Raw genomic sequence first — 16,563 nt, forward strand, 5'->3', positions numbered from 1 at the left:
TGCATCGGCATGTCGCAATGAAGTATGGCTGCGCCCGGTCAAAACACGGATTCCCCCGGAGAACAAGCTGCAGCTCTAAGACCTTGTCCACGATCATCTAAAGCATATATTAACGGCTGCCAAAGGTATATTTGGCAACCCATTTTAACACTGCGATTGATTAACTAGTGTACACTCTCCCCTCGATATGCCCCCCGTCCTGTGCGGGCTACTGACAGTCGCACATGCTCTGCAGAGAAACACACAGAGAGTCTCGTGTTTAATGTAGGCCTACTTATGCCGTTGTTTAGTAAAAGCTTGTAAGTGCCTAGGCCTTGGCTAGCAATCATATTTGCAACACATCTGTGTCATGTTATTGTAACCTGTTACAATGTTTTTTGCATTGTCCCTGACAAATAAATAAATGAAGTATATATCAAGATCTGGCAAATTAATGCAAAATCCTGTGTAAAATTATCAAGCTGATGTTCAAAGCAATGAAATGTTGCCTAACAATTCTTTGTGTGTAAAAAAAACAAAAACAAAACAAACAAAAAACCCCAAAAAACTTTAATAAGCTCTTTTGTCATTTCTTACTCTGAATAATTTGAATAACAGAAACTGAATCATAGCTTAACGTAGCTCTACATAGGCTACACATCTTGAGCACAAATCTTACAAAGTGGGCAGTAATTTTCAGAGACCACGGCAGTTTTTTTCTGACAAAGGCTGGGCTGTGTTTTTAATATTTACACACAACCAAATGGTTTTTGTTTTCAAGTAGAGTGTAAAAAGGAACCATGTAAGAACCATATAGTACTATGTATGCCCGTGTCGTGAAAAGAAAATATTTCGGCAATAGCTATACATTTGAAATCACATTAAATGTTTTCATCCAGAGTAAGAGGAAAAACAACCTGTTGATTTTGATGCCACACAGAACCATTAAAACAGCACACGTCTGAGTTGAGTTTTTGTAAATACACTTTGCTGCACTGATCTCCAGTAGGTCTGAATCATTTTTTGTTCCTCCTCAGTGATAATTACAATCCAAAATGCCGACAGTTTTCCTCAAATATCATTGATCCTTCATAATTATATCCCTTCTAGACAGATGTCTTGCGTTTCTAAGCTCTTTTCACCTGCCGTAATTTTTCAGGAACCCTGAAACCTTTTTAGGAACTCAGGAACTGTTAGTTAAGTAGGGCTGCAACTAACAATGCAGCTATTAAATAATCTGTCAATTAGTTTTACGTTTAAATGTTTAGTCTATAAAATTTCATAATGTAGTGAAAATGCCTATCACAGGTTTCCAGAGCCCAATGTGACATCTTCTTATTGCTTTTGGTCGGACCAACTGTCCAAAACCAGTTTTTTGAGTTTACTATTATAAAAACAGAGAAAAACTGAAAATTGATTGGAGAAGCTGGAGCTAGAGAGTGAATTGGCATTTTTGCATGAAAAAATAATTTAAACAATCAATGGATTATCAAAATAGTTGCTAATTAATTTTCTTTTAATCGACTTTAGATAGATTAATCAACTAATTGTTTCAGCTCTAAATTTAAGTTCCTGGTCCAAAGTTGTTTGCCCTCATAAAATCTGCGCTCTAAAGGTAGTTCCATAAGGTGGCCTTGGAGCTATCTGGGTGGAGTTTGCTGTACTTAGTGTCAGTGGTTGGTCAAACACAAATCTCAGGGCTGCTACAGTTTATGTACAACTTTCATTCGCACACTAAGCAAGCACTAGTTGCCAGTAGTATCAATATTAGGACTAGGGCTGGTAAAACAAAGTCAAGTCATAGCCTTCCTGACTATTCTAAAAAGTGTGGTAGAAAGGGATGTGGCAGTTGTGGGTGAGGTGAGAGAAACAAAGCGTAATTTACTGTTTGTTGAAACGCTAATGCAAAAACAAACAACTATAAAACAAATCCTTTGCAGCATCCAAGGAAACATCACATTCACTCAGCAGTACACTACAGAGTACACCACTTTGTCTCTGTTGTTTTTTTTTTTTTTTTTTTTACCAGTTAGTGTTCAATTTAAACATTGTTTGGGGACTTTTAAGTTCTGATTTACTTCCTGGGCTTCCCTGGTTCATGTTATCATTTGGTTCACTATAACAATAATTCATGATACAAAAACATGACAGTATGCATTAGTTACATGCAGCTTGGAGGATACATACACTTTTTCCAACCTAATAGTAATTCATTACGGTTATGGCTACGAACACCCTGCTTTGGTGTTGGGTGTGGTCAGGTGTGGTTTGTTGGGACCACATCCAGCTATGTGCATTCTAGTGCCCTCTGAAGCAGAGCATGCAACAACCACTAGAAAGCATCCTAAGCAAGACTATTAGCCTGGGTGTAGCTACTCTTGGAAGCACAGGTGAACACTTCAGTTCAGTCATATCCACCCACAATATTCTGAGTTGTTAGAAAAATATTTAGAACTGTTATGTTTTGTTAATTTTATTTCAAATTGCTATTTAATTCTCTACATTTAAGTATAACTATTTTCTTTTGAATACCACACAAAGGGAATTTAAGGGATTTTTTTTTTCTCACAGTAGTGTTTACCTCTTAGATGTTAGTTAAGTGGTAGTTATAAGTAGGGTGTTTATGCATTCTTTGATATCATGTATGATGTAAATAAAGTAAGGCTGCAAGTAATGATTGTTTTCATTATCAGTTAATCTGCCCCTTGATTTAATATTTTGGTTTATGAAATATATGGCTACATGAAATGCCAGAAAATAGTGCAAAATGGCCATCACAGTTTCCTAAAGCCCCTCATTTTGTCTGCCTAGCTCTCCAAAACCTAAAGATTTTAAATTTACTGTCACAAAAGGCAAAGAAAAGCAGCAAATTCTTACAATTGAGAAGTTGGAACAAGGGAATGTTTGGTATTTTTGCTAGAAAAATTACTTACTTAAATGATTAATCAGTTATCAAAGTAGTGCCTTTGATGTTGATTGACTAATTGATTAGTCAATTAATCGGCTTTACAGTAAAGTAAGTCATTATATGTATTTTGTTTCCATGAACACTAGTGGCAAAAGGTATTTGTTGTCCAAATGTCAAACTCTAACCTGTCAAACAGGAAAACGCACCTGCCTGTCCTGATATGATCACATATTATTGTACCAGCACTTTATGTTAATTCTGGCCTTCACTCTGTTAGCTTGGTTAGCTCTTAAAACATGCCTTGTGGTCATGTTAAAAGTTATTATTTCAGTTTAAGAAAGCACACTGCAAACTTCTGGATGCTTAACACTCTGAACACTTACATGTTGTCCACCTTGCAGCTGTTCCCACTTTGCTTTGCAAAAAGGTGCTGGCAGTTTGAAAGAAGCTGAAATAGACTGAATATGTTCTGATTGCCCATGCTCTCCCCTCCAGGTTTACCTGCAACCAGTTAAAAGACCCAATGGCTACCGACATGCCCATGGACACGGTGCCGGCTCCTCACCCTGCCCCAGCCTCACCCCCTGACTCTGCCCCAGCCTCACCTCCTGCTCTCAGCTCCAGCACATCCCAAGACCAGATTCCCACCCAGGAGCCAGCAATAGCTGAAACCCCAAACACAGCGGTGACCTCAGAACATGATGCTGCTCCAGATCTCACCCTGGCTCAGTCTACAGACCCAGACGCGGCCCCAGGCCTTGTTCCAGGTTCTGAGCTGTCCCCGATCCCTCTGCTGCCACCAGTCAGTGCCAAGAACCCTAGCTGCAAGATCATGACGTTTCGGCCCACCATGGAGGAGTTCAAAGACTTCGCCAAATACATTGTCTACATGGAGAGTCAAGGAGCTCATCGTGCTGGCCTGGCAAAGGTGAGGACAACACACATACATATACATACTCTCACACATACACTCACATATTTTATGCAGTCCTTTACAGTCCTGTTACGGTATGGTAATGATAATTGTTATGTTACATTTTGATTACTGAAGTCAGGTCTTAAAATTCCATATTTTGTTTCATTAACAACCAAATCAGCAAACGTTTGGCATTTTGTTATGTTAAGTTGTCAAAAATGAATGTTCAGTCAATTAATTAATTGATTGATCTGAGTAGCGATTGTTGTAAACTGTATACAGTGGAATTAAATAGGATTTGAATGTCCTGCCAGATTAGAGAGATGCACCAGCCCCAAATCATGTACAATAAGACTTGGATGGTCTTGATAATATTCTTGTTGAGTGTAAGGTTTTAGCTGCATATGGCCGCATGTCATTGTAAAACTCTCAATTTGAATGTCAGTTTACTGAATGTAAATATAAATGCTAACAATCTGTCTCCTTCACCAGGTGATTCCTCCAGAGGGCTGGAAGCCGCGGAGGTCCTACGACACCATCGAGGACATGGTGATTCCAGCCCCCATCACGCAGGTGGTGACCGGACAGTCGGGTCTGTTCACTCAGTACAACATCCAGAAGAAGTCTATGACCGTGGGCGAGTACCGCAAGCTGGCTAACAGCAAGAAGTAAGTTGCTGATTGCTCTTTAATGTTTTTGGACAATCATGTGTTTAGAAGGGTCAGAGGCTTCTACGTGGCTTTTGTCTTCCAAGCAATGGTTTGTAAGATTTATGTGCGCATATCTAGTCCAGCTTATGATACTTTTGATAATTATTCCTCTTACGCAACCTTTTAAGAATTCTCTATAAATCAAATATAAGCATAATGATTAAGGACCCTTGGTTTATCAATAAGGTTGTGAAAAAGTAACATCTACCACTTATCTTAATGCTCCAGCAAATGGTTTAAGCCTTCACCTGTAACAATGTCATTTATGTCTATGATTGGCATGAAACTCCTCCAGCAAGAACAAAACTGTTTGTTTTCTGCTTGAGTTGTAACTGAGTTATGTCAACATTTACTACTATTTTGCAAAGTGATAGCTTTTGCTGATTTTAATAATTAATGATATTGTCTTGAAGGAGATTTCCTCAGATTTGTGTAAATGAAAAGAACAAGACATGAACATTTATGGAAGAGTCTGTTTCTATTGATCAGTGTTAAAAAAGATCTTGATTTACTGATTTTAAAGTTAGAAACCAATAAAACATAAAGACGACCAAGGGGGATTAAATACTTCTATATGCACTGTATAAAGCTTTGTTGCTTTAGGTTTGTTTTGGAGTGTCTTGTCTGCCCTCTAGTGGTCATAAAATAATTGAATGAAAGTTGAATAAAGAAAACAATAAAACCATATCTCTTATTTATTGATGATTTTGTCTAGGAATGTAAAATGTAATGTACGTGTAAAATACTACTACTACTAATAATAAAGAATAAAAATGCTGATATTGTATATCCTTTTTCCATTTCTGCTGTTAAGAAGTTAAAGCTATTTGGAAAAAATTGTGCTTGTGTTTTTTGTGCAGCAGAAATTGAGAATTTTGGCATGAATATGTTGTTCTAAAATAGCACCCGTTGTTGTTGTTGTAGTAGTAAGAATATATTCATCCTATGTGGGTCCTATGGCCCCAGTTTCCTGTTTGTACCTCTAAAGTAGCTAACAAGCTACATGCTAGTGACTGAAAACTGAAAACTGCTCATAATGCTGTATGCTTTCCAACATGGGGGTTTAGTTAAAGCGCCATCTCCCTGCTCATTGCTTACAATATGACTGGTCCTGTGCGGTTTTCAGGTACTGCACACCCCAGCACAAAGACTTTGACGACCTAGAGAGGAAGTACTGGAAGAACCTGACATTTGTGTCACCCATTTATGGTGCAGATGTCAGTGGCTCCATCTATGATGAGGTGAGGGTTGTGTGTTCCCAAGAAGTGTGTTAGGGCTGATTGTGCTAGATACTTTGATCAAGGTTATTAATCATGACTATTACCCAGTGATTTGAAGACAAAAAAGAATTTACTCCACTTTTGGCATTATATGGCAGCATTTTAACTGTTTTAAATGACAGTGGACCTTTTGAGCTGCATTTTTCAGAATTGCTGGTTTACAAATATTACTGGACGGCCTGTGTATCATAACACACCCTGTCATTAATTAATTAATCAATCCATTTTTGGGATGCATATTTTAAATAAATTGATTAATGGATAATTGTTAATTGTAATATTATGTCTTTAATATGAGAAAGCTACTTTTAAAGATTGTGTTTTTATGACTTTTATGCCAGGATCAAAAAAAGATTTCTGCACCAAATGCTATTACTTTAATACCCTGCTCAGTGAATGATACTGTGGTGACCAGATCAGGGAGCCAGGGAGTACATTTTTGTTTGACTACACCACCATCTGGTGGTCATTGATAGACTTTGAGGAAGTGTAGTGTGCAGACTACACTGTACATGCTAATCATAAAAATGCCTATTGTCTCCGTTCAGGACATTCGGGAGTGGAACATTGGCCATCTCAACACACTACTGGATATGGTGGAGCAGGAGTGTGGCATCGTCATCGAGGGTGTCAACACTCCCTACCTGTACTTTGGCATGTGGAAGACCACATTTGCCTGGCACACAGAGGACATGGACCTCTACAGCATCAACTACCTGCACTTTGGACAGTCGAAGTCCTGGTCAGTCGCTGTTTTTTGTTTTTGTTTTCTTGAAGTTCAGCCTCAGTCCTGTCATTTGTAATTTTAAGCTTGTAATTGGTTTAAAAACCTATGCCTGATGCACAGTTGTAGTGCACAGCTGTAGTGTGTGTGTGTGTGTGTGTGTGTGTGTGTGTAAACTGTAGCTACTAATTATGTACCAACAATGGAGGCTATACTTTAGATGTCAGGTGTAGAATTCTGCTGCCGTGTTATGCTGCATAGGTAACTCAGTGGATGTTTCAGGATATCCAAAGCCACTTTTGGGCTGTGCTCTGTTTAGGTTGACTAGGGTTATTTCTGATCTCTGATTGGTCAGTCGTAATCAGTGACTCAATCAAATAATGATCATCCATTGTTTTAAAACCCTTGCATAAGGGACCCTGCAAAAATCATTACTTTACCTTTTTATATTTAACTTTTTATCTTATTATATTTCAGTCTACTAGTTACACATTTCAGAAGTGATTTCATGCACCTTGTGCCATTACAATCAGCAGCTGCATATTTCATATATCTCCACATTCTGGACGGGTCTCTCTCCACTGCATGCTTCTTTGAATTATCACAAAGCAGCTTGAAAAATCTGATGATAAAAACATACTTTTTTCCTGACACTGAAGGTGCATCAATGCATACTAGTTAGGACAGGAGCTTCCGCTTGAAGCGCCTGTCCCTTTGGCGCATATTCTTCCTATGTCACTTATCTTGCTGTTTGATCGGCTCTGTAGTGTACATCAGGGGCCCTCAACCCATTTGTCATCACTGAAACAGTCCAAAGCACTCATGACAGACCAGGGCTAGAGGGTGGGAAGTTTCTATTGGGTATTAAACATTGCAACTTTATGGCAGCTACATCATTCACAGTTCTCAGATTCTTGTTTTTGGCTTGTTTTTCTGGAGCAGCAAGCTTTAGATACTTTAATTTTTTGGGAATCTCTGCTGTAGACTATAATGCTGTTTATTTGCGCTACTTTGAGCATGCTAAGTTGTGCTCACAACACTGAGGATTCTCATTGGTTATTTCACCATCTGAGGGTTCCTTATTTGGCAAACTTTTGAATTATTTGATTGTGCTTGACATTTGTGTTTTGACCTTTAGGTATTAGGACAAACACATCATGAATAATGCTAGAATGCAGTTTTGTTCATCGTCTCATCTTCTACCATTTCCAGCTGTTATGTTTAAGAATTGTTTGCAAATGTTTTCCTCTCTTATTCTCTCCTCAAATCTCTATGATTTGTCCTCAGATTCCTCAGGAATTGCAATTTGTACAGTACATCTCTGAAGAATGTTGAACAAAAGGAAACCAGTACGTCGGGACCTGAATTTCACAGGTGTTATGAAATTTGAGGTTTTATCGTAACTTCGCTGTGAATGCACAGAAAGTTTAATGAAACCATTTGTAGCATAGGTATTGATAGTGATTTATATTCTGTGCATCATTATTACTAGGGATGTACGGGTTCTGAAACTGTGAATGAATCCGCGATTTAAACGTCCACAGTTTCGAGTTGCGGTTCCGTCTTCCGTGTCGCGGTCCACCACCAAAATAGTCTAGTATTTATGTCTACTACTTGCAGCAGATATACGACCATACTCGGCCGTAGAGAATACAGAATTAGAGAACTTCAAAGTGACCAGAAGTTATTAATTTTCTATGTGAGCCAGCGGCGTGGCGGGTCTCGGACAGTGTGGACATCGAGGGAAGTTGAATTTTGAGCAACTTTATGGCAATGAGCTATGATGCGGTTCGGTGGCAATCAATCGGAAATTTAGAAGTCCTGCGCTGGTATTTTGTTACCAAGCATTCGAACAAACTTGACCACCTATTTCATCTACGTCAGAGCGTCCACAAATCTTTCTACAGCATTGTTGGCAGGGCAGCCAGATCGAATTTTGAAGCTCGAGCTGGCGACAGTTTGAATGTTACATTTCCTTCTGTTTCTGTCACTCACTTGTGGGGGTCCCTGGTCCCTGCAGAAAAATACTTTTTTCTTTTCCTTTTCTGCCCCTTGATTTTCTCTTGTTTGTGTGTGTGTTTGCTTTTTCCCTTCTTGACCTCCACAATGTTTTCCATCCATGGCACTGCAGGCGGTGAGCAGAGCCAACCTCACCTTGGAGAATTCAGAAATACAGTATTACCTATGTGTGTGTTTCTTTCCCCATTTGCTCTCTCACCTGTCTTCCTTTTTGTCACAGTATGCTTCCCCTCCACCTTTCTTCTTCTCCTGGCTGCCTCCTGGAGTGCTGTGTGTGTGTGTGTGTGTGTTGTTACCAGTTCTTCCTCTCTGTGATGTGATCTCATTAAAATCATCTATCTGTCTCGTTTTCACACCTCTCACTGAGAGCAGGAAGGTATCATTACAACTTACTGTGTGTGTGCAAAAAAGACATTCATCAAGCTGTGATCTTCAGTCTGGCGTTCAACGGGCTGAGCCCAGTGGTGGCAGTGGCATGCTAACAGAGCAAAGTACAGGTTTAGGCCTACATTATTCTTTAGCCTGGAGGGCCACAGTTAATATCCAACCCCCAATCTGAGCAAATGTTTAACTGATGCAGTGTTAAATTGGCAAGTAGGTAGGGTGATATTATCTTACTCATGGACACTTCAGCAAGGCACGTAATTGTTGCAGTGATTGAATCAATGACTTATAGGACAACTGTCTCAGAACAAGAGAACAAAAGCATAAACGTCCCAGATTTAATTGTATAGAGCACATGTAAAAAGGCTTCTTCCAACATTTTTTGCAGATTTCACATTTTTCTTTTGTAGAAGGTTTCTTGATGAAAAGCTGAATAAATTAAACGCAAGAAATTCTTCAGGCCCTTTATTCTTAACAGGACAGCCCTCTGAAGTGAATTCGTGATTATAGGCTATATAAATAAAAATGACATGACTTGGCTGAGGACAGCAAGTCTAATCAGCAAACAACTTTACCTTTACTTTTTTCATTCTCTTTGTTAAAGACAACACCTACATGATTGTGTTAGTTGACACCCGAAGCACACACCAGATGTACCAAACAAACAGAAGTAGTAGTCAGTTTGTACAGTGGCCACGATGTGAAGCAAACAGTTGTTGCTTTTCTGGAGTGTTTGTGGCACTGGGAAATAGGACAGTGGCATCTTGTAGAGATAAACTGAGATAACGTGCGTTTAAAGATGCCGTCAGTGTGTTGTCTTACACAGAAAACAATAGGTAGGTAGGTAGGTAGGTAGGTGAAGTATAGGCCACCAGTGTGTTTCCCTTAAGATACACTGTTAATAGTTTTTGTATGAATCTTATTACAAATGCAAGAGAAAAACAAATAAAGCTTTTCAATATGCCAGTTATAGTACAGTAAGTAATTGATATTTGCAAACAAAAATGCATATGAATTTATGAATTATTAATTGGAGAAATTATTTGTCTACATGTCACACTGCCTGTATGGCTTTTTAAAGCTGACCATGCTGAGACCGCAGTTTGCAGACACATTAATGTATATTAACTTTATTACTTCTGAACTTGCTTTCTTCCACTTTATACTTCCACTTATTTCGGCCATACCATCATCCCTGTCATTTAAGACTAATTCACTCTTAGATGGATGGATGCACACCATTCACTCTATTTTTTTTTTAAAACGTGCTTTTTCTTTTTCCTCTCTTTTCCACATTTTCTTTTTACTCTCTTGCTTGGTTTTGTCCTCTCTCTGTCACTCTCTCTGTGCTCACCAAGCCTTCCCACCATTTTTTCTGAAATTGAATCATTTTTACTTTTACACTTGTGTGTGGTGGGGTAGTTATAGGCTGTTAAACAGAGCATGCCCCCTTAAAACACACACACACACACTCGCCTCTCATAGTGCAGCCGTTTGTGAAATTAAGTCCATTCCCCCTGCAACTCTGGTCCCATCAAAGTCAGATCCCACCATAACGATTACTACTGCTACACACACACACACACACACACGCTGGCAGATGTGTAACAGATCTCAGCCGTAGCAGTCTGTCACTTTCTCCCTGCGTTTATTCCACCATCATTCTTTTTCTCTTTATTTTCATTGCTGAAACTCTCTAAATCCCCCCCCCCAACACACACCAGTAGATCTGCTGTCAGATAAAAGATTAGCCTTATAGCATGTGATGGGGGGGAGGTAGGGAAAGGCTGACGAAAGAGAAGTGAAAGGGATATCTTGAAGTGTACCCCAGCTGCAACTTCCCAGGAAGGGGGAGTTTATTATCAATCCATCAGTCCTCAACCTCCTCTGTAGTCCAAAGGTTTTGAACCATTCTCATTTGACAGTTTATTTTTTTTGTCCCAGAGGAAAGATAGAAAGCTGAAGATCTGCCTATAGCATTAGTTGGGTCGTACCTGCAGTTTGGATGTTGGGTGGGGTGTTCTGGGCTTTGACTTATTGTTTGCAGTGATTGAAGGCGCCTTTACAGTTCCCAAAGTGGTTGCTTTTAATACGTTTCAAGTAAGCTCCAAAAGGACTTGAGATCTGCTGCCAGGAGCATTCCTCTGGCCTAAATGTACCCTTTTGTGTGTGTGTGTGTGTGTGTGTAATTTATAGATTACATATACTGTATAGTAGGGCTGCATGATGTGGGAAAAAAAATCTGATTGCGATTATTTTGACAGATATTACGATTACAATATGATTCACGATTAGTGGGAATGATCACTTTTTGTATCACAATTTTCATTTTCACTGACAAAACTATCGAAGTCATGGTGATGTGACATTTGTTGGTCTGTACCAAACAAACATGTTTTCTTACATCTGGAGAACAAGATTTGTAAGCCAGGGCACCAGTGTTTTTCTGTTTTTTGCAATTTCCTTACGTTGCACGAATGCAGTATAATACTGGTATTATTTGGTCACAGTTTTATTGAATAAATGATGTACATCATTAGACTAAACATTCTGTTTTCTGCTTCTGCTATCGTAGAGGATCACAGTGAGCTGTCTGACCTGCAAAGCATTAAAACAAACCACCTGACGTGTGATTTGGCAGACGTGCACTCAGTATTTAAATTTTACTTCAGGTATTTGTAAAGACACTTGTGACCGACTGCAATTGCGTGTAGTTGTCCTTATAAATCACATATTTAAAAAACAAACAAACTTGTGCTTGTCACCATTTTAGCGCAGCAATACTTTGTGTTCTTCTTCATACACATGGCCATGAACTAGAAATCACTAAATTAGAGAAATGCACATATACAGATGGGTGACAAATTAAAGAAAAAACCTGAATAAATGAGTGGAGAAACATAACGAATGCAGATGCTTCCACACAGGTGCACTGCATGGTCCAATTAAGCAATTAATATCCAATCATGCTCTGTGGCATGTATAAAAAGCAGGCCCAGTTGATTCTGATTTTGTATCAAGATGGCAAGAGGAAAAGATCTAAGTGACTTTGAAAGAGGATTCATTGTTGGGGTATGGATGCCAGGAGCTTCAGTAACAGACTGCTCAGCTGCTAGTGTTTCAATATGAGCAGTGACTAAAGTGACATCTGCATTTAGATCTATGAGAAAGACAATGATGACAATGCCCCCATCCATAGGGCACGAGGGGCCACTGAGTGGTTTCATGAGTATGACAATGATGTGAATCATATGCTATGGCCTTCGCATTCACCAGATCTTAACCCAAATGAACACCTATGGGAGATTTTGGATCGAGGTGTTAGACAGTGCTCTCCACCACGATCATCAAAACACCAAATGAGGTAATATCTTTTGGAAGAATGGTGCTCTATCCCTCCAGTAGAGTTCCAGAGACTTGTAGAATCAATGCCAAGGTGCACTGAAGCTGTCCTGCAGCAAGTGGTGGCCCAACGCCTTACTAAGACACTTTTTATGTTGGTTTTTCCTTTTAATTTGTCACCCGTCTGTATGTTGCATGTCTGTAGTGGTATAAAACACACTAATACCTACTATGCTGCTCCTCATGCTGTCATGACAGCTTAATTCCACCTGTCAGGAACGCTGTCCCACCATAGATAAATCATACTCTTCCTCAGAGAGGTGGAAAAGTTCAAGCCTTCATTTGCTGTGTGTTTTTATTTGTGTGTTTCTCTCTCTGCCGCCGGAGTGACAGACGTGTTGCTGCCATGGCAACCTTGGCCTTAGGAGGGAGGGAACAGGAGGAGACACGCTGATCCACTGATTTGTTGAGTTTGATGCTGGGATGGAAGGGATCATCTGAGGGATATTCTCTGGTGCGGGCTCCTCTGATGTGTGCACATTTGCACAGAAAACTCTGCAATGTGATGCTTCCCAAGGACAAAAACACCTTTAAAGGAATACTCACATTTTAAGGAATGTACTTATTTGCTGTCTTGAGAGTTAGATGAGAAGATCAGTATTAATTAATGAATATTAAATCTTCAAAACAGAGGTATATCCCTGACGTGTTTAGCCTAGGTAAGCACAAACACTGTAACACACATTACCTAACACCCACCTTGTTTTATCCCCCTGGTATGGCTCAGTCCCAACATAACTTCAGCCCTAACATCACAATGATGAGTGCAGTGGGATTTTAGTCTATTCAACAAGTTGTAAAATGTGTTTTGAGCCACATAGCTAGAAAAGTGGTACATGCTACTAATGCACACGTGTTCACAGTGCACAGTATGTGACACTAAAATGCTTTGTGACAATTTTTTAGGTAACGCAACAGCAGAAAGGTTCTAAGTATTAGCTGACAGTAAAAAAACAATGATGCAGGACAGTTTGTGTGGTGTAGTTGGTGGCCATTGACAAGTTGCCATGGTATAGGTACTGTACCAAAAAGTAAAAAGGCACAGTAATGTGTATGGAGACAAAGTCTCATCTTGCCGGTTCATTAGTATGAATGAAATGAAAAATATGTAGACATGTAGAGAATGATTATGGTCTTACATGGTCTTAAAACCAAGACAAAGGTCACATGCATATTTACTCACAAAAATAGGCCAGTTACAACTCTGAGATAATAACCTGACTTTCCATACATTTGTTCTTTGTCAAATGTCTCTTGCTTGCTCCCAAATAGCATGAAAGACTTTGGTCACAAGCCTCTAATTTGGGATACTTTTGTACATCTAGGCTAGAATAATAAACATTAGAGGAGGCTGCACCTCTCTGAAGCTCTAAACTTTCGTCTACAGGTGGCAGTGTGGCACCATGTCTTGGCATCTCTGACTGAAATTGACTTTGTCTTTTACTTTCTTTGTTTCATATTTGTATCTCTCCCTCTCTCTGTCTTATGCTCTTGCTCATTCTTTTTCTGTCTCCCCTTAAGTGTTGTTGCTTCCCACCATCTCTCCATCTTTGTTCTTTTTCATTTTCAGTCTACCTTTGTTTCAAACATCCATGTGGTCATTGCTGAGGCTTGAGTAAGGACGAAGAGATGTAGGCTTTTTCCCCCACCCATAGTTTATTGCCCAAGGTCTCTGAAGGGTTAAGCAACCCAGAGGAAATAATTGCAGTAATAAAGAACTTTGTAATAACTTCACAAATGAATGCATCAGATTTGAGCTTTGCTGGCTCCCTCCCACTCTGTTTTACAAATAAACTCGCTTTCTAAATGTAGCATTTGACATTTGGTGTAATGGTACATACTTGATAGTGCCTACGTCATGTATTAACAGTATAAACACTTTGAATTCTTTGTAGTGTTAGTACCTTGCTCTACCTGTGGAGCAACGCTGAACCAGGGTCACAAGGCTGCTGTATTTGTACAGTAATAAAACAGAAGCAGAGTCGAAGTAGGAAAAACACTAAAATATGATAAAACACAAAAAGATGGTGTCTCAACTGCTAATTTGCACAGATACCTCAGCTTAAAAACAAGGCAGCAATGGACAAAGGCAAACTAGAGTACATCAAAATAATAAAGGATCAAAGCAACATTGTAGCAAACTTAAAACCACCATCCACCAAAAATTGATAAGAATAATGATTGGTTTGCATGATGTGTGCATGTGTAAAAGAGAAGGGGAGGGAGGGGTGTTGAGTACGCGATGGGTAATTTTATTTCTTAAAACGGTGAGTGCTGAGGGCAGTGAAATAACCCAGCACTCCCAACAGTAATTTCTCCTTGTCCTGCCCTTTGACTGGTCATTTAATCTTTTCTACCACCTTCCGTTTTCCCCTTCAAATTATAACTTCTTTTTTTTTTTAAGTATCTAGACAACACTGTTATGTAGGGCAGCATTTAGTGATTTATACTATTGTCAGCTTTAATTCTTAAGGCATTTTCAGATTTAATTCGAAGCAAATTTTCCGTTTCCTGTTATGTGTGCAAATTTGATCGCTGGACTGAATTTGCAGTCCATGTTTTCCCCCCATCAAAACAGGGAGAAAGTGGTAAAGCCCGCCTCTTACTTGATTTGATTGGCTGCCTGGGCCAAGTGTGACATTGACGAGTGGTGGGACTCCATGCCTTGCATAGAAAATATTTAAACTTGTATGCGCATTGAAAAACTGCTAGAAAAACGCTGTGCAAGAGAGCAGCGTGCGCCGTACCATAGGAAAACAATGGTTTTGCTAGATGTGCGTCTCTGTGTGATCTCCCCTTCAGAATTGCTTAGTGTGGTTTTTACTTTATTCAATACCATTAGAAGATGTTAAAGAAAATAGGGGTTTCATGATATCCTATATGCCAAGAAGGCAGCCCAGTCATGATCTGATAGGCCTTCACTTTCCATTTTTAACATCTGTTACTTGCAAAATCCTGTGATCAAAAACGTCTTAAAGCTGTAGATTCGACAGGATCAAACTTGGAGGTTCCTTTTTAGCTAGTCAGCTGAGGAGCAGAAAGAACTCAAGGGGCCTCATGGGTCAAATATGTAAAACTCTTGTCATTCCGAAATGATATCTGAGAGAATATGTTATACGTATGTGAGAAGTTGGAAAGTAGGAAAATGCCTGAAATAGTAACAAAATATTGGGGAGGGAGTTATATATTTTACTTGACAAGAATATTGGAGCAAGTGGAAGAGGAAGATTTAGAAAATGGAAGTAAACAAGTTAGAGAATAAGGTGTTTTTGATTTTGCTGCAGATGTCAAAATTGTGTCATTCCTGTAATAAGACTTTAAGTCTTTCTTAATAATATTCCAACCTTTCACTAAACTAATCACTTAGTTTCCCCTCTGTCTGCAGGTATGCCGTCCCACCTGAGCACGGCAAGAGGCTGGAGAGGCTGGCACAAGGTGAGGCCCTGATGATGCTTTCAATTAAAATCCATTTGTTTTGCCTATTTTACCCTTCCACACCATGCCTTGGGTTTCTGTTTGTCGGTAATGCACGTTAAGTAAAGGAGCAAGTTCTTCAGACTGTTCAAAACACACCATGAAACACATGCTACACACTTAATACATGCACAGAACACACAGCCAACATGCACTTACTGGTTCTCCCTTGCACAGGAGAATAGAAAGTAAAGTAGCACCTCTCAGCTACACCCTGCCTCATTCCTCTTAAGCACAGCATGCACAACACTGTTAAGGGCCCTTTACCACTCACAATAAACAACCTTTCTGCTGTTTCTTGACTGGCAAACACATTGGTCCTCACAGTAAACAGTGTGGTATACGCTGTGGGCTACATGTTAAAAAATCTTTTGCACATACTCAGTGGGTGAGAAACTTTGATATCCCACTTTCTCACCACATACAAAAACATAGTTCTTTGTCACCTGGCTGTGCTAAAATGGAGCTTGAGAAGGAAGAGCAGCTTGAAACACTTAGTGTGTGCAGTCACTTGTACTAAAAAGATCAGGAGAGCTTTAGATGATGAATTTGGAGGAGAGGCTGGTTGAATTGAAGCCAGCAGCATCAACTGTGTCTTCCACAGAATGAGTTGGGGGAAACTTTCGTGGCCCATACAGTGAAGTCCAGTCAGTCCGGACTGTGCATTGACAGATTGTTCATGGTGCCGAGGAGCAAGCGTTGGCTGTTGCCGCTTACTATGTTGTCTTCATGTGTATCGCAACCCAAGAGCACTGCAGATTTTGACA

The 16,563-nt window shown here is 39.6% G+C and overlaps 1 protein-coding gene across 1 annotated transcript in view; it reads left to right on the forward strand.

Annotated features, from left to right (window-relative positions):
• Window positions 1-16,563, forward strand: part of kdm4b (lysine (K)-specific demethylase 4B) — a 54,907-nt gene that overhangs the window by 2,627 nt on the left and 35,717 nt on the right. Inside the window, exons 2-6 of the mRNA XM_044200585.1 lie at window positions 3,383-3,815; window positions 4,296-4,471; window positions 5,640-5,754; window positions 6,342-6,535; window positions 15,708-15,757. Of these exons, the coding sequence (XP_044056520.1) occupies window positions 3,411-3,815; window positions 4,296-4,471; window positions 5,640-5,754; window positions 6,342-6,535; window positions 15,708-15,757 (940 nt within the window). The 5' untranslated portion in view covers window positions 3,383-3,410. The remainder of the gene's footprint in view (window positions 1-3,382; window positions 3,816-4,295; window positions 4,472-5,639; window positions 5,755-6,341; window positions 6,536-15,707; window positions 15,758-16,563) is intronic.

This window comes from Siniperca chuatsi, linkage group LG6 (genome assembly GCF_020085105.1).
Source record: "Siniperca chuatsi isolate FFG_IHB_CAS linkage group LG6, ASM2008510v1, whole genome shotgun sequence".
Lineage (NCBI taxonomy): Eukaryota > Metazoa > Chordata > Actinopteri > Centrarchiformes > Sinipercidae > Siniperca > Siniperca chuatsi.